Genomic DNA, 18,523 nt, shown 5'->3' on the forward strand with positions numbered 1-18,523 from the left:
TTAACTGATTTATTTAATTTAATCAGATTAATGGTGCTGGTTTACTGGAATCTGCTGGTTAAACTGGTTGGTTTAGCCTGTAAAATTGAGCACCGGCCTCAAAAAATTAAAAAAATGTAAAAAAAAATAAAATACAATAAAATAAATAAATACATATGTATTATTTCTGCGCTCTTGAGTGTCACATTACGCTTTATTTTGAAAAACCGGCTGCAGCCTTCTGTTCCTGTTGATAATTTTGACAGGTATAAAGAGGCGCTGTGTGAACAGATTGGGCCCGTGTTCATAGATTGTTTATATGGCTTGAAACTTTGCTAATGTCACAAAATAACCGTCCATATTCCCACTGTCGGTCAGAGTTTTCAGAACATGAAGCTGGTCCGGGGGGCAAAAGAGGTTGGATATCGCTGGTTTAAAGAGCCTGACAGGGGGCGGGGCTTTCCGCGCTCCATCAGCTGTTTTACATCCACACGTAGCAGTTGATTGGTGGAAAAAGACCATTCCATCTTTCTATTGGCTGCTTGCTGTGTCAGTCACTATCTTGTGAAAGAAGCTTAAAAACAGATTAATATCTTACACGGCAGCCATTTTTTGCTATGCTGGTCCGGTCAAGGAGACCAGAAGCGAGCCTGAGACAGCTGAAGCTCTGTATCTACCCGTTCTCAGTCCGGAATCAGAACCTCGGCAGGTTCGGTCCAGGTCGCGTTTCAGTTTGTGCTGGATGAAGAATTGTATCTTCTGTTTTAGTTGGCGGTGCTAAGCTAGCTGCTAACCCCGGCTCGGGTAGATGAAGCAACCGAACACGAGTCCATCACAACCGAACCAACGTGAACGAGGACCGAATGGTGGTTCGGTTCTCGTGCAAAACAGCTCCAGGTCTGGAGCGAAGCTTTCCGGCCAGAACCGAACCCGGTCCTGAAGAAATCAATCCGTGCCAGTCCGCCTCCTCTGGAACTCTGTTGTGATCCAGATACCACCGATCCGAACCGACTTCAGCTGCCCACAGCGGGGCCATGATGACCAAACTCTGTGGGTCAACGTTTCGGACATTTCTCCAGGTCCAAAAACGGATTCTGACTCTTCCCGCAAAGCTTTGGTTCGGTGTTTTTCGGTAAACGGGACGGACCTTAATCAGCTGTCTGGATCAAAACGTGGTTCCGTGTTCTGCTCATCGGAGCCAGGCTCACAAACACAACTCAAGCTTTGAGATCTGGACTCAGGATGGGACCAGAACCCAGGCTGGTTCTGAGTGTTCTCCTCATCTCCTGCTGCTCAGGTGAGATGCACACCTGGCTAAAGGTTATCCGATCAAACATATAAGCTTTACTTCAAGGAAAATCCTCTTTTAATTTCTTCAGTTTATATTTCCAGGCGCTACGTGTGAAATAAATTTTAGACTCACGCTTACATGTGTATCTTGTAAAGTAAACCTTCCCACCACATCTTGTTAAATTGTTGTCTACAGTGGCCATATTGAAAAGCAAAGTGGACTTTAATATGCAACACTCCAGTTGTGGGGTAACTGGGAAATTTCGACTTCCCAGTTGTAAAAATCAATTGGGAAAGTGGAGCAACTCCATTACTCCCAGCCGACTTCCTGTTTCAACATGGCCGCTCCTCGCATCAACAGTAAGAGCGCTTGCTGATGGAAAGATAGACTAAAATTGATGTTTAAGGGCGACGCCATGTTGAAATTCCAGCTTATTAATTAGAACACTGTGATCTCTGGTCTGACGTCAAACCCAGTTTTGTGTTCCCACTTCCCAGGTAACTGGAACATCATTAAATCAGTTATCTTGGAGAACTACAGGTACCCACCTCCGGCTTTCCGTCTGGCTCCAGAAACGTCAAAAATGAATGTTTGTCTTTCTTTTCAGAAGGAGTGGAAGGGAAAATGATCCTGAACAGAAATTCCAGCTCTTTTGAATTTTCACCTGAATTTAAGACACTTTTCTCCCTGCATCAAGTTCTCGTTTTTCAGTTCTGAAGAACAGATTGAAGTTTGACATCTATCGAACTCCTGTTCCCTTCCCTATGTCTTTTTGTCATTAGTTTTATGGCCTTCACTTTTTCACCTTGATGCTCTGACGTGTTCCTTAGTCCATCTAGAAATGATCATTTGTTTTTCTTAAATCCATCCACTCGGAGCCATCATGTGTTTACTCGCTGTTGGCTCCTAAATCAGGAAGTTAAAATACTCCACAAAAAATGGGACACTCCTTTAACAAGCACTATCAGCACTCGCTAATTTCAAATATGTAAACACATGTTGTGTAAACAGCTACCAGTCCTGCAGCGAACTTTATTTTTATGTTTGGAGAACAAAAATGTAATAATTCCCAGAGGATCCCAGTGAAAGACAAATCAATTTAATTATATTAAATAATTTACGGACAACACGCAAACATTTATATAGTTCAGATTAGTTATATTAGAGAAATGCTAAACATTTTAACAGTTGGTGTAGCAAAACATTTAAAAATGAAGAAATATTTGACTATTTTATCATTAATAGTATAGTAATATTTAGTATATCAGAAGTAGACATTATATTTAATAGCACATTTAATTGTGCCATTAAATGTATTATTGCTATATTATAATACACAATACGCATATTGTGAAGAGCTGCTGGGGCTTCATTAAGTGTTGGGTAATTATCTAAGCCTCATGCATACAAGCTGTGTCTTTTGTGTTTATTGGAGTTTAGAAAAAGGGACAAATGTTGGAAATATCAATAACAGTTTGAACTCAATTGTAGAAATTTGATTTTGGAGTTTTTACAAAAAGATGTGTAGGAATACAATGTTTTGATTGATTTTATTTTATTTTATTTCCATGATTTGTAAGATCTGGTTTAAAAGTTTTGGTTAGGCAATAAAAAATAAAACCTACCTGTTTGGGTTTTCCACTAACTGCTCCTCCATCCTGATCGCTTGAATATGGTGATTATAAGGGCCAACTGAAACCTAGTTAATAACTTATGAAGATTACTGCTTACTGTATCTTGGTGTAAAAGCATTAAAGTACCAGACAAGAGCTGAAAAACACCAAATTAAACTGGAAAAAGTTTAGTATTTAATAACTTGAGTTTTTATTTCATTTGAGTAGGACCTTTTAATCATAGTAAACTTAAAACCAGTCCTGTGAAACCGTTGACAAGCTCTTCCACTCTATGAATGGCTGCAGCAGAACTTTTGTATATTGAAAGTCGTTTTGTCGCATCAGGTTGGATCCTGGGCCGCTCAGAGAGCCACCGGTGCATTCAGTACACCCACAACCCGTCGTCATCCCTCCCGATGGACCCAGAGGGTCGGGCCGACGGCAGGACGGTGGTGACCTGCTCCGGGGAGGAGGACAAGCGGCAGCACTGCTTCTCCACCTGGAAGAATGCCTCCGGAGAGGTGAAGCTGATCCAGCAGGGCTGCTGGCTGGACCACCCCAGCTGCTACAGGTGAGGAGCTCAGGGAAAAAACTTTGTGGTCCTGCGATTAGTTATTAAATTAATGAACATCTGAACACAGGCAGGGATTCTTTAATGTGACAGGAATCTCAATGATTTTGGGTTTATATGTATGTTTACTGTGGAATCTGCCTGCCTAACATTATTTGTGTGCTTTAATAAGTTAACTGTAACATAGTGGTAGATAAGCTTCCTTCACAGCCTGTTCAACCAGTTTATTAGCGTCTGTAGCGTTCACGTCTTTCTACCTGTTGAATAATAATGAAAGCTGTGTACTACTTTAGTTTTTATGAGGACAAACATCAGTGTTTCCATAGCATTATTGTGCAACATCTCCCATCCCTTCAGGGTGAATTTTAGTTCACTTTGTCTTTGACATTGATTAAGATCACAACAGAAGTCATTTGAGGTTCATCCGTTTATTACACAAACAAAACAGTTTTGTGTTACACCTCTTATTTACACAACGGCCTTGTTGCTCTGGACATGAGCTCAGAACAGGGCTGGTGTAATGTTCAAAACATTAAAATGTTCACTTTGAAAAACAGTTCTCAATATCTCAAAACTTACAGGGTAAAGTTTATTTTATTAAAATATAAGAAACTGATTCCCTGAGTGCTTCCATATATTGCAAATCATTTCAATATTTAATATTCTTCTGAAAATGAAAATTTCAGATATTTCTTTTTTTCACTGCCAACAAATAATTCTTCCTACAACAAATTCATCATATCATCATCACTGTTTGTATAGAACTGTTTGCATACAATATTTGGCAGACTATTATATTTAAAGCACTATACATGCTACTTCTGCATGCCTGTGGTATTTCTGGTCTGTTATTGACTTTAATTCCTTCAGTTGATGTATTTTCTTTTAGTGGCATGTCTGAAGCATTGAGTTTTGTGGACATTGCAATATTTATCAGTAGTAAATTAATTGTATTATTTCCTGATTAACTTTTTATTTTGTGACTCTTGATATGTTGTTGTAAGCTGGTGATGCCTTTAATTACATTTATTATTGTTTATTCGATATGTTACATTCATTCATATCTGAAAAAGTGCATTTTTTGATTGTGTGAAACCATTGTGGAAATAACACCTGATGACTGTTTCTTCAGGAGAAATCATAATAAAAAAAAAAGTCTCACTCGAGTCAACTCTAGAGTTCAGTTCGAGATGTTTTCACTGTGGTTGGTCAGCTGATCACTGCGTTCACATGGTGATGATGACGACGATGTGTCCCTGTTCTTCCTCCTCTACCAGGAGTGAGTGTGTGGAGATGGGAGAAGCCCCTGAAGTCTTCTTCTGTTGTTGTGATGTCAGCTTGTGTAACATAAAGTTCTTTCACCGACCCAACGTCAGCGAGCCCCCAGCAATACGTAAGAGACACCTGTTCACCGGCCATGCCCTCACCTCCTGTTAGTCAGACCTATAACTTCACTGACTGTGTCGGTTCTTTGTAATCACACAAAGTAGAAACTGCACATGTAGAAACTCTGGGTAGATCAGGCCTGAATACCGTTTCCACTTGTTTTGAAACTGTAGGGTCGATTGTTCTGCCTCTAGATCTGTGGTTTACTTGGACTCATATTTTATTAAAATAGGATGTAGATCAGTGTCTAAATCGATGTTTCTTTTCTACTTTTAGTCATAAACGAATGACATCATAATTACACCAATGATGTCATGTCAGCCAGCTGACATCATAATTATTAGGTTATGACATCATCCGACTATTACAATTCTCCTGTGATGACATCATCATTGCATAACGTCCAAATCCAGATGACATCATCATTGGTACCCTCATGACTTCATGATAACCTGATAACATCTAAGTCTGTTGTTATAAGAAATGAGTTAAAAATAAGCTTGATAATTTTCATTCTGATTATTGTCTGAAGAAAAAGTTTGTTGAGACTTTATATGTAATTTTATTCATGGTTTTGGTTGTATTGCATTCAGTTGTTTGTGGTTGTATTTTATTTTGGATATTTAAAATATGTTGCAGTGTTCTTTACAAAATTAAAAGTTTTTTTGAGAAGGTGAGCTCACATTATTCTGAATAATAATGCAGGGAAGTTGCAGTGAATAATAATGTAGTTGCGATATTGAAGTTATTTATCGCAATGACTTCTGGGACAATTTCTTGTCCAGTAGAACTCATCCCGGCAGGGCTGATCGCATCATCACTTCTTCCTGGTTATCAACTTTATCACACCTGGTTATTTTCACCTGGTTATATCATGTCTGATATGTTTCCCTCTTGTGTTCATTTCCTGTCACTTATAGTACCTGTTGTCCTCTTTTTATTTTTTATAGCAACCAGTGCCCCGCCCAAGCAGCCAGTAGAGCCTCTGATTTTCTCCATGGTGCCCAGCCTGGCTGTCAGCGGCGTGGTGCTGCTCTCCTTCTGGGTGTACCGACGCCACAGACGGCCGTACCCTCCAGTCCTGCTGCCCACACAGGCGAGTCCACCTGGTTCTGGTTCTGGTTCTGGTCCCATGAGCGGAACGGTTCATCAGCAGTTTGATTTCTTATTTATGTTATTTTATTAAAAAAGAAAAAAAAATGCAAAAAACAGTTGACAGGTTCTGTCTTTTCTGTTGCTCCAAACTGATCTTAGTGGGACAGACTGAGTCTCCAGGATTCAGCTCAAACCTTCTGTGATTGTGTCTGGTGTTGCCATGGGAACCCTGGGAAATTAGTGCCGTCTGACAAAGTTATCTGAACATTGTGTGATGGGCTGAGTCCAACACCGCAGGGTTCTCTACTCCACATAAGTGCCAGATCCTGACTTTTAGTTTCTGTGAGTCTGTTCGGCTCAGACAGTAACAGACACATGCAGCTCACCAGAAACACTCATCTTTTTCTAACCCTTTTGGATCAGGACTCTGATTGTTTACTCATGTCAAACGATGACAGACATTTGAGGTGGTGTCAGCCGGACATTTTTGTACCCTGTGAATAAACTTATGACCAAGGGTGTCAGCGGCTCAGTGCTGTCGGTGGCGACTGACAGCAGATCTCAGATCAGCTCTGACTCTGACCTGTTTGTGTTTGTGCCTCAGAACGTCTTTCACATTCTGATGGAGGTAAGAGCTTCTCTCATCCCTCCCTTCCTCCCTCTGGGTGTACAAACACTGACCACTGTGATGCTGCTTGTGCTCGTCTCACACTGATGATCTCCACTGAGGAAGAGGAGGATGATGATGGTGCATGGATATCTGTTTGGTTATCTTGAGGAAAACAACTCAGATCCGATAGATCCCATCTCACCTAGAACCTCCTGTTTCTGTTTTTTTTTTTTTGTAGGACTCCGGTCTGATGCCCCCATCCCCTATCTTAGGTCACAGGCCTGTGCAGCTGCTGGAGGTCAAAGCTAGGGGGCGCTTTGGCTGTGTGTGGAAGGCTCAGCTGCTCAGTGAACAAGTAGCTGTCAAGGTCTTTCCCATCCAGGTGAGTCTACGCCATCAGTTCAGGATGAAGAGATTAAACTGAAAGCTTTAAGTGAACAAACTTCCAGAAAACTGTAAAACAGCAGAAACACTAAGTTTGTGTAAATCAAAAAAATGTATAGAATTGCTTTTAGAACCATAATGGCATTCAACAAAATGTAATGTTTGTTACTAGTTTCACAATTGATAACTGTATGATGTTTTTATGAACTGCCTTGTTGATGAAAAAAAAACGCATTACATTTGAATCGCAGTGGTAGTAAATTGTATTGCTTTTCAAAAAAAGATTGGCTATAACTAAAGAAAACAGTGAAGTTTATCCAGTTGTTTTTCTGCTGGTATGCTAACACCATTCATTCTCATCCAATAAAAGCCTTTATTGCATGTCCAGATTCAGAAATAGCCAAATGTTTCACATGTGGAAAAGATAAATCTAGCTACATTTTAAGGAGAGAGAGAAAAAAAGTCTTGAAAGATGATCTGCCAAATAATTCTGATGAGTTGGCTGATCTTGCTTAAAATGAATCCAGCGCAATGATAGAGGGACAAAAGCAATTCACTGAAAAATGTGGAGTTAGAACTGCAAAGAAAAGTTTTCAAACTAAGCCACATAACGTAATCTGCTGTTGAAACAAAACAAATGTCTAATAATTTACAATTTTACTATCAGTGGCTTAAAATAATATTTTTCAAAACACTCTTTCACTTTATACATTCACTCAGTGGCATTATGAGTGAGAAAGATGACATAAAAATGGCAGTAAATTTAATATACCGACTTTTTTAGAATCCATGCAGTTCCAAGAGATTGATCAATACTTCCCAAACGTATTTTACTTTAATAAATGTTTCCAGTATTGTCTGAATCAGAGTTGCTTTATTCCTGTTTTCAGGAACGTCAGTCATGGCAGACGGAGTACGAGATCTACAGCCTGAGTGGGATGAGGCACGAAAACCTGCTGCAGTTCATCGGAGCAGAGAAGAGAGGCTGCAACGCCGAGCTGGAGCTGTGGCTCATTACTGCCTACCATGACAAGGTGAAACAGTGACCCCTGCTGGGCTTTTACGGTACTGCAATATGTTGACACAGTATGGACCTCTGCTGGTGATGCAGGGTATTTCAGGAAATAAAACGTGGAGCACTGCTAAATGAGGCTAAAAACACAAAACAGTGACCTCTGCTGGATACAGAAGAAACTGCAAAAACATTTAAAAAAAATGTAGCTGCAAGAAATGTGAAGAATCTCGACCAGAGATGCGTAATTCCTACAAAAATATGTAATCTCCTGCTGTAGATGTTAGTTTTTCTTTAAAGTTGCAACACTGTATAAATTGAATTTTATTTATTTATGTGTAACGGGTACAGCAAAATCGATTTAAAATTTTTATTACAGGAGTTTGGCAAATAAGAGTTGTATATTATCTTTTATAATAAAGTTTATTTAGCTGTTAAGTAATTACTTTTAGTAATGTGAATAAATGGTAATACAAAAGACAAAGTAACAGTGAAAAAAACAAAAACAGCTGTATATTTAATGCTTATGTGTTTCTGTTTAGCATCTATCAGAAAGTATGACTCATTAATTGGTTAGAGTTATTTATTTTACACAAAACACTACCATGCAAGTTTCGTGTGGGAAGTTTTGTTGAATGAAGACACAATGACCTCTGCTGGACAGTCAAGGAAGTGCAGCGTAAACATTGACTTGGACCTGCAGAACTTTTAAACCTGAAAATGACACATTTATTGTATTTTCCCTTCTACAAAAGTGTAAAAACTGCATTTATTTTAGTGATAAAACTAATATTCCAACACAGCTGTGTTATAGTATCCTAACTGTCCGTCCTGTATCGTCAGGGCTCGGTGAGTGACTACCTGAAAGCAAATGTCCTCTCGTGGTCTGAGCTCTGTCTCATTGCTCAGACCATGTCCCGAGGTCTGGCCTACCTGCATAAGGACGTACCTGGACACAAACCTTCCATTGCTCACAGGTAGGACATCACATCCAAGTACAGAGGTTAAACCACAGGGACACAGAAGGTTTTCAGTCATCTTGTTCTTTCAGGGACTTTAAAACCAAGAACATCCTCCTGAAGTCTGACCTGACGGCCTGCATCGCTGACTTCGGCCTCGCTCTGAGATTCGAGGCTGGGAAATTTTCGGCGGCAAACCACAGACACGTGAGTCCTCCAGAAAAAAGTTCTGATCTGTAGTCTCCTCTAAAGGGCTGTTAACCTGCAGCTAATCTCACTACTCTGGTGGCTGACAGGTAAAACATTTAGTTATTCAGAGGTGGGACTGAAATGCTTAATTAATTACTGAAATAACTGTCAACTAATTTACTAATCGATTAATAAACTAGACTATGCAGACTCAAAAAGAGGCAATTTGCTGAAAGAACACAGAGTTATAATAATCAAAACTGTACAAAATGTTTTCTTCCACCAAATTTGAATTTTCTGTGTATTTCTAATATTGTAAAAAAGAAGCTTAAAAAGAAAAATCAGTAGAATGTGCCATGACTCGAATAATCGATAAACAATCAAAATAGGTGGCGTTGTCAATGATTATTGAGTTTCAGCTCTACTTTAAAGTTCTTTTGGATCAATTTAAAAAAAACAAATCGGCCTCTTTTGTGTGATCTTTGATGTCCAGGTGGGGACCCGGCGGTACATGGCTCCTGAGGTCCTGGAAGGGGCCATTAACTTCCAGAGGGACGTCTTTCTGAGGATAGACATGTACGCTGTGGGCCTGGTGCTATGGGAGCTCGCCTCACGCTGCAAAGCTGCTGACGGTAATAAACACGACCCGACTTGTTGGGCTGGAACATTAAAATACTGGAGGAGTTTAACAACTGTGTGATAAACTGTGTGGTTCACACGTTTATCAAAGTCAAACAGATTTGGAGCTGAGCTCTCTCCAAAACACACCAAGTCTAGATTCAATCTGGACAAGTTCAGCCCGTTAAGAAGGCAGAGTGGCTGAGTAGCCTTAAGAAGTCGTAAATTCATATAAGTAAAATTAAGGCCTTAAAATGTCTTGAATTTATTTTAAAAAGTTCGCCTGCAATAAGTTAATCCTGACAGGATTATTGAATCTTGTTGATGCTGAGGGTTTTTTTTCTCTGCAAACTTTTCTATCATGCAGATGTTTGAGTCTCACTCAAACATCTTCGTAGCGTTCTGTGACTTGAGGCTACCGCTAACATCCTGCGCATATCCGGTTCTGCTCATTGTCCAGGTCCGGTGGACGAGTACATGCTGCCGTTTGAGGAGGAGGTGGGCCAGCACCCGTCTTTGGAGGACATGCAGGAGGTGGTGGTCTTCAAGAAGTTGAGGCCGACCTTGAGGGAGTGTTGGCAGAAACATGCAGTGAGTCATACTCTGACCGGTGTTGTGGACGTGTTTGTTTCTGAGTGGTCTCTGACTGGTGTTGTGGACGTGTTTGTTTCTGAATGGTCTCTGACCGGTGTTGTGGACGTGTTTGTTTCTGAGTGGTCTCTGACTGGTGGTGTGGACGTGTTTGTTTCTGAGTGGTCTCTGACTGGTGTTGGGGACGTGTTTGTTTCTGAGTGGTCTCTGACTGGTGTTGTGGATGTGTTTGTTTCTGAGTGGTCTCTGACTGGTGTTGTGGACGTGTTTGTTTCTGAGTGGTCTCTGACTGGTGTTGTGGACGTGTTTGTTTCTGAGTGGTCTCTGACTGGTGTTGTGGACGTGTTTGTTTCTGAGTGGTCTCTGACTGGTGTTGTGGACGTGTTTTCTGAGTGGTCTCTGACTGGTGTTGTGGACGTGTTTGTTTCTGAGTGGTCTCTGACTGGTGTTGTGGACGTGTTTGTTTCTGAGTGGTCTCTGACCGGTGTTGTGGATGTGTGTTTCTGAGTGGTCTCTGACTGGTGTTGTGGACGTGTTTGTTTCTGAGTGGTCTCTGACTGGTGTTGTGGACGTGTTTGTTTCTGAGTGGTCTCTGACTGGTGTTGTGGACGTGTTTGTTTCTGAGTGGTCTCTGACTGGGTTGTGGACGTGTTTGTTTCTGAGTGGTCTCTGACTGGTGTTGTGGATGTGTTTGTTTCTGAGTGGTCTCTGACTGGTGTTGTGGACGTGTTTGTTTCTGAGTGGTCTCTGACTGGTGTTGTGGATGTGTTTGTTTCTGAGTGGTCTCTGACTGGTGCTGTGGACGTGTTTGTTTCTGAGTGGTCTCTGACTGGTGTTGTGGACGTGTTTGTTTCTGAGTGGTCTCTGACCGGTGTTGTGGACGTGTTTGTTTCTGAGTGGTCTCTGACTGGTGTTGTGGACGTGTTTGTTTCTGAGTGGTCTCTGACTGGTGTTGTGGATGTGTTTGTTTCTGAGTGGTCTCTGACTGGTGCTGTGGACGTGTTTGTTTCTGAGTGGTCTCTGACTGGTGCTGTGGACGTGTTTGTTTCTGAGTGGTCTCTGACTGGTGCTGTGGACGTGTTTGTTTCTGAGTGGTCTCTGACTGGTGTTGTGGATGTGTTTGTTTCTGAGTGGTCTCTGACCGGTGTTGTGGACGTGTTTGTTTCTGAGTGGTCTCTGACTGGTGCTGTGGACGTGTTTGTTTCTGAGTGGTCTCTGACTGGTGTTGTGGATGTGTTTGTTTCTGAGTGGTCTCTGACCGGTGTTGTGGACGTGTTTTGTTTCTGAGTGGTCTCTGACTGGTGCTGTGGACGTGTTTGTTTCTGAGTGGTCTCTGACTGGTGTTGTGGATGTGTTTGTTTCTGAGTGGTCTCTGACCGGTGTTGTGGACGTGTTTGTTTCTGAGTGGTCTCTGACCGGTGCTGTGGACGTGTTTGTTTCTGAGTGGTCTCTGACCGGTGTTGTGGACGTGTTTGTTTCTGAGTGGTCTCTGACTGGTGCTGTGGACGTGTTTGTTTCTGAGTGGTCTCTGACTGGTGTTGTGGATGTGTTTGTTTCTGAGTGGTCTCTGACCGGTGTTGTGGACGTGTTTGTTTCTGAGTGGTCTCTGACCGGTGCTGTGGACGTGTTGTTTCTGAGTGGTCTCTGACCGGTGTTGTGGACGTGTTCGTTTCTGAGTGGTCTCTGACCGGTGTTGTGGACGTGTTTGTTTCTGAGTGGTCTCTGACTGGTGTTGTGGACGTGTTTGTTTCTGAGTGGTCTCTGACCGGTGCTGTGGACGTGTTTGTTTCTGAGTGGTCTCTGACTGGTGCTGTGGACGTGTTTGTTTCTGAATGGTCTCTGACCGGTGTTGTGGACGTGTTCGTCTCCCCTGCAGGGTCTGGCTCTGCTCTGCGAGACCATCGAGGAGCTCTGGGACCACGAGGCCGAGGCTCGGCTGTCGGCCGGCTGTGTGGAGGAACGCGTGGCGCAGATGCAGCGACAGACCAACGCCACCGCTCCCGAGGATCTCGTCACGGTGGTTACCATGGTAACCAACATGGACTACCCTCCAAAAGAATCCGGGCTTTGATGGGGAACATTGAATTCTACCTTCAAGTGGAAGATGGTCTGAAACCCGTGACGTAACTTTGGTACTGCAAAATAAGACTTGAGGATCATGACGATGATGATGATGATGAACAGTGACGGATTTCAGGGTGAAACTAAGAGCTGGTTCTGCTCATTATGGACAGTCGGACTTGAGGGTTTTTGTCAACACTAACTTGCGGTGGAATCGGAGGACAATGGTTCAGTTTCCAGGTGAATTGTTGACCTCGTTTTTAATCTTCTGGAAAGCAGAGAATCACTGCTGAAGACTTTCTGTGAACACTTTCTTCCCACAGACGAGTTGTCTAATCTACAGGAACCTGAGGAACCTTTTATGTTCCTGTTGAACATCAGCTGCTCAACTGAAGAACTGATCTGTTTAGTGTTTTATGACCAGCATCTCAGGACAACTTCAGATGTTTTAGGAACTAAATTATTTATTGATGATCTGAAAAAGTAATCGGTGTCTGCTCCGCAGCACGCAGCTGACCTTATTTTATAGTTTTAATACAATCCACAATGTCTGTGACAAAGCAATCCAGATGTTTCCAGTGTTTGTAAAATAAATAACACGGTTTTCAAGATTTGAGCCTTCTCATTTTTCTCTGCTGTCGGAACATCTGCTAGCGTCCCGATGCTGTTTTTCCAGAACGGAGAACTAATACTTCAGCTTAGATACTTGTTGATTTAGAGTAGTTAATAAGTTGGTACTTTATATCACAGAACTGTTGAAAACGTGAGCAAAGTGGCTTCATTCCCTACAGTTCTGTCTGCATTAACAAATCAAAATGATAGAATGACATACACCATGTCATAAAATGTGCAAAAGGCAATTTTTTCTGAGGATGCTGTTAACAAATTCAAATTAAGACATACAATAACACATACAATAGTAAAACATTTGTATGATAGCTGTTGTGTTTTTCACTGGGACCGGGTCTTTAACGCATTAACTTTGGTTACTTGATTACATAGATTTTAATATGTTAAAAATGTCAGTGCAATTTATCAAGTTTTGTTGTTTTTAATGATTTCAGCTTAAATTAGACAGAGCAGCTTGTGTGTCTGTTTCCAACATGCAAAAACTGCAAAGAGCTTTATTACTTTATCCTGACTTTTTAACGGTAGCTGCTCATTTTGTAAGTTCAGCTGGTTTCTCATAACTTGAAGAAGTTTCACTTTTCATCCAAAAGATTTCTTCTGTCTTGTTTATGGGTTGGAAAAAAGCAAGACAGAAGAAGATTGTGTGAAGCTTTAGAACAATTGCGGGTGCTGAGGTTCTTTGAGTCCGTCTCACAGCTCTAGCCTTCCTGTAAGGCAACATGACTAACTTCCTGTTTATCTGAAATGTTCATCTCTGATGTTCTTAAACTGACAACAAAACTGAGATCCTCCTTCTAGGAACCAAAGCTGTATCGTCCAAAGCTGACAGTTTCTAAACCTTTTCATTAGATGGTTCTACTCTCAGGTTAAAGAGTCCAGGTCATCCTCGACAGAACTTCACCTTTCACCTCTCCTTTCACTCTGACAATATGACTCATTGTGTTTATTCCACCTACGCCATATTAATCATCTTTGTCCCTCCCATTCCTCACACTTCATATGTCCTCTTGTCCATGGCCTTGTCACCTCCTGCATCAACTGCTGCAACTGTCTTCTCTTTGGTCAACCTCAAAGATCCCTCCCTAAGCTTCAAGTTGTACAAAATTCATGATATCACATTAAAGAGTGATGTGAAGTTGCTGCTAGTGAATCACTTGTTTTCGTCAAAGTTGCATCCAACTCGACAAATAGACCAATATCATTAGACTGACAAGACAAATAAGATTTGTGGAATTTATTCAAACTTCTGATCGTTCATTGCATTTTAAATCAAAATCAAAATCACACCATCTCTAATCAAGCCCATAGTTTAAACAAACTTAAAACTAATCATTGCATGGCAACTACTATTGTAGTGTAATGTTGCTAAGAAAAGGAAAAGCAGGTTTATTTGTACAGCCCATTTGCACATTTTTGTGATTTAAAGTGCTTTACATCAAAAAAAAAGGATGAAGAATATCAGGTGAAAATTACAATATGAAATATAGCTATATAGCACAATGTTTTACATAAAAAACCCCAAGCACCCAAAACATATAATTGATCAAATTGATCCTACATTGTGTTTTAATGACTTAAAATTACATTATTCCAACACCGTCAACATTCTCTCTCCTAAACCTCTACATCTCAGTTTAAATCTTCTCAATGAAGTCGTCTCCAAAGTCGATCATTTTCCTCAGAGTGCTGAGGATCAGAGTATCAACATCATTGTTCAAGTTGATTTCTTCACTGTAGTTCTTCACAGGGAAGATGCAGTTCACTGGGATTCCCACTGCTGAGCTGAAGTCTTTCATCTGAACAGTGAACATTTATCACAGTTATGTTTTTGTTATTTCTGCACAAAAGGAGTGAAACTCACCTTTTTTCTCAGGTACTTGCTCTTGTAGACATTCCTCAAGTTCTTCTCAGTTTCACTGCAGGCTTCATCGATGTGGGTCATCATGGTCATCTGAGGAATTCCTGCAGGAAGAGAGACTCACTGAAGAAAGTATTCATGATTTAGTTCCCTTCAGGTCGGAACCAGAGACGCTGATGATGGACCTTGATACGGATCTGTTCTGTTTCCATGTAAACTCACCCAGCTCACTGGCTGTTTCTCTGATGCTCTTCATCTTCTCCAGAATCGATGAATTCATCTGAGGAGCGTTAGCAGACATCACACAGACCAGGACATGAACTTTGTCATCAGCAGAGGGGGTCGGGTTGTAGCCTGGGTCATCCTGAGATATTGGAGCAACTGGGTTGAACTGGAAGAGAGTAAAAGATGCAGCATGAAAAATATTTAAAAGACACAACTCTGGTATGTTAATTAGGGGCTAAAGCCAGTCATTCATGTAGATATTTCACAACTTGTTTATGCAGTTGCTGCACCTTGTGGCCTTCCTTCACATGACCCTCCAAAGCCAGTTTGATGTCGTCACCATGAACTCCCCTGTCGGTTCCATCTTCCAGACCCATGATGTCGTTGAAGACCAGAGGATAAAATGTCTTTGAGCTTCCTCGTCCTTTAATGAACTTATGAGTCTCGTACTGAAGCACAGCAAGAAAAACCGAACATATTCATCAAGGGAAACCTCGTGTTGCTGATGCAGTCATTTTTTGATTTGCGCATTAAAGTCAGTTCTGGAAGGTGAACCTTTTTGGTGAAGCTTTTATCAGACGTGGTCGCGCTGGCCAAAGCAGGAATCGTAATCCGGCCTCTGAGGACGTTACTGACAGAGTTGATGAAACTGGACTTCCCAGATCCAACGGGTCCATAAAGGAGGACTCGGAGGTACTTGATGTCATCTTGTTCTGGTTTGTATTCCTGCACATATTGAAGATTCTTCTGTTTTTCTCTGAGAACATAAATCAGTTAGTTTGATCAAACTGAACAAGACATAACAATAAATATTCAATCCAAAGCTCAGAAACCAAGATCTGAAAACCTAAAACATCAATAAAAAAAAAACACTTCAGGTCATTTTTATTTCAGTGTCTTATCCAGCAGTGTGGGACAAGATAAGGTGAGGCCTAACAAACTTTCATTAGTGGACCATTATGACTTTAACGATGATACTTTACTTGACATATAGATAAATGTATTAGAAATTGATGTGAGTTTATTACAAATGTGAAAAACACCGAGATGGAAAAGCAAGTGAGAACAATGGGGGATAAAATGCAACTTAAGACTATAAGGAATTGTCTTAAGGGTTACATCTAAAAGATGTAACCCTTGTCCGAAGCACAGCAAGAAAAACCAAACATATTCATCAAGGGAAACCTCGTGTTGCTGATGCAGTCATTTTTTGATTTGCGCATTAAAGTCAGTTCTGGAAGGTGAACCTTTTTGGTGAAGCTTTTATCGGACAAGGGATTAGATGTATCCCTTGTCCGCTTGAATTAAATGGTGAAACTGCCGCACTAGCATGCAATCAAGCTCTGCAGATCTTTTTTAATGAACTCATACTGGAGTCAAATGTGCTGAAGCAGAGAAACATCTAAGCAGGTGTGAGCTGTGACTGTGACTGCAGGCCAAGCATGCTGCCCAAACGAAGCAACACCTGTTTACCAACGCACACCCAGCCAGCCACCTGCCAAAACTACAAACAATGTAACCATGGATATCTCTCATAACTCTTTTGTTCTTCTGCTTTTCAGAATGATGGTGATGAGCTTTGACCTCACTGCATTTCTTTGCTCTGTTATCAGTGTCCAACCCATCTGTTTTATATCCTTACATCATACCTACAACAACTTCTCATGACATTTGTTCATCAAATTACTTGAACTGTTCCCTCTGTGATGATGGTTCATGTATGATGATCTTTTTGGTTCAGACTCGTCTTCAATCCTCACTAAAGTTTAGTTCCTACCACCTCCTTCCTGATGCACTTTGCTCATTCAATTACTGTTAACTCACATCCCAAACTCTATTTCCAGGCTTTTTCCAGTGAGATCTGAAGCCCCAGTTTTACATTTCAGCTGAATGACTCGGTCCATCTACGATGAGTTTCTTTTGTGTCATAAAACAGAGCTCCAGTCTGTTTTATGGAGAAACTGGACTTTCCAGATCCAACTTCCTTCTTGATTTACTTCCGTCCTCCACTTCCTGTTAACTCAGAAACTCTGACTAGAACTCAGCTAAACCCAGCAAAACTTTCCACAAAAAAGCAAACTCAGAGATTTGTACTTCTTCTGTGATTTTATCAATCAGTTATAACAATATTGCTGTAAACTCACCCCCAGTGTAGTTCCCTCCATGGTTCATCCAGAACTGAACAGAAACATGAGTTATTATTCTGCAAAACTGACTATAGCATTTTTTAAATTTTATGTAATTACTCACTTGGAGGCTCTGCCTCTTCAGCTTCAGAAAGCAGGACAACAACACAAAAATATTAAACTGTTCCTGAAACTTTTTTCAAGACGTTTTTTATGTTATTCAAACTAAAGGCAGTGAATATGAAGCATTAGATAGCATTGGATTTGACACTTTAACTTACCAACATGTGTTGGGAACCCAAACATTTTCCCTTTTAAAAAAAGAGAAAAGAAAAGAAAGTAAAAACTTATGACTGTCACTGCAGAGTAAATGGGTGGTTCATAAGGAATCCTGCAGAATTTTAATCAAATTTGCTGAATCTGATTCAATTTATACAAATATCTTGAAAAGTCATCTGAAGTAAAATACACTTACATAGTCTTTGACTAAATGTATTCTCATTTTGTTGAGCCATTCTGCTGTTGTTGCTGCTCTGCTGCAACATGAACCAGCAGCAACTTTCTCCCCCTTTAAATTACATCTGCTGCTCTGATGAACCACATGACCTCTGATAAATCCTTTTACTTCCACTTTCTGCACATTGTATAACAATATCGCATTACCGCACAACAATATGCGATAATGGAGCCCTAAAGTTAGAAGACTGAATGTGGTTTCATTGATTACTGTTAAAGAAACATTTTTTAGTGAACTACTGAGCTTGTTCCAGCAGAATCTCTATTATGAAATAGTAGAAATGTTTGATGCCTTTGCTTGAAGAAGCAAATGCCTCAAAGCGGGGGAAGATAGTTTGTGGATTACTTATTCAAACTTATTATTGAAACTTTTTTGAGAAACATGTTTGATTTGTACTGAACAAGAAGAAGAGGAAAATAGCTTTTTTTTAAGGGATTCATATAGGACAGGGTTTTATAGGACTGAATTTATTTGAGTTGTTCTCCATTAAAATATGTTCAGACGATGGCTAAAGCATTTTCCAAAATGATATTTCCCAGAGATTGTGTATTTGAACAAATTTATAGTAATAATAAAACACATTCTGTTAACCAATTTGGGAAAAAAACTATTGGTATTATGATATTTGGTAAGCCATCTTCAGAGCGCAAATTTAATGGATTAAGAAAGGTTTTGAAGAAAGACGAGCTTTAGACAAAATATCTGGATATTTTGGTTCAGTTATACACTAAATAGAAGCACTCAGGTTTGAATCTTTTTGAAACTTTTTGTAGGGAATTATATACGTAGAATATTTTAGAAAAACAAT

The 18,523-nt window shown here is 40.5% G+C and overlaps 2 protein-coding genes across 2 annotated transcripts; one reads left to right on the forward strand and one right to left on the reverse strand.

Annotated features, from left to right (window-relative positions):
* The first annotated feature begins 539 nt into the window (after positions 1-539).
* Positions 540-12,970, forward strand: acvr2aa (activin A receptor type 2Aa). Its single transcript, XM_055053034.1, has 11 exons — positions 540-1,276; positions 3,229-3,454; positions 4,732-4,847; positions 5,791-5,936; positions 6,784-6,927; positions 7,820-7,963; positions 8,785-8,918; positions 8,993-9,107; positions 9,583-9,721; positions 10,168-10,298; positions 12,175-12,970. Exons 1-11 carry the CDS (start codon positions 1,222-1,224, stop codon positions 12,367-12,369), a joined length of 1,545 nt encoding a protein of 514 aa, XP_054909009.1. The 5' UTR covers positions 540-1,221; the 3' UTR covers positions 12,370-12,970.
* A 1,257-nt stretch (positions 12,971-14,227) lies between these two features.
* Positions 14,228-17,755, reverse strand: LOC129374511 (interferon-induced protein 44-like). Its single transcript, XM_055052970.1, has 9 exons — positions 17,674-17,755; positions 17,480-17,509; positions 17,323-17,343; positions 17,217-17,250; positions 15,628-15,829; positions 15,363-15,521; positions 15,070-15,238; positions 14,851-14,951; positions 14,228-14,785 (listed from the first exon to the last, which is right to left on the reverse strand). Exons 1-9 carry the CDS (start codon positions 17,741-17,743, stop codon positions 14,624-14,626), a joined length of 948 nt encoding a protein of 315 aa, XP_054908945.1. The 5' UTR covers positions 17,744-17,755; the 3' UTR covers positions 14,228-14,623.
* Positions 17,756-18,523: the final 768 nt, after the last annotated feature.

The sequence above is a fragment of the Poeciliopsis prolifica genome, unplaced genomic scaffold (assembly GCF_027474105.1).
Source record: "Poeciliopsis prolifica strain line A6 unplaced genomic scaffold, Auburn_PproV2 SCAFFOLD036, whole genome shotgun sequence".
In the NCBI taxonomy this organism is placed as follows: Eukaryota; Metazoa; Chordata; class Actinopteri; order Cyprinodontiformes; family Poeciliidae; genus Poeciliopsis; species Poeciliopsis prolifica.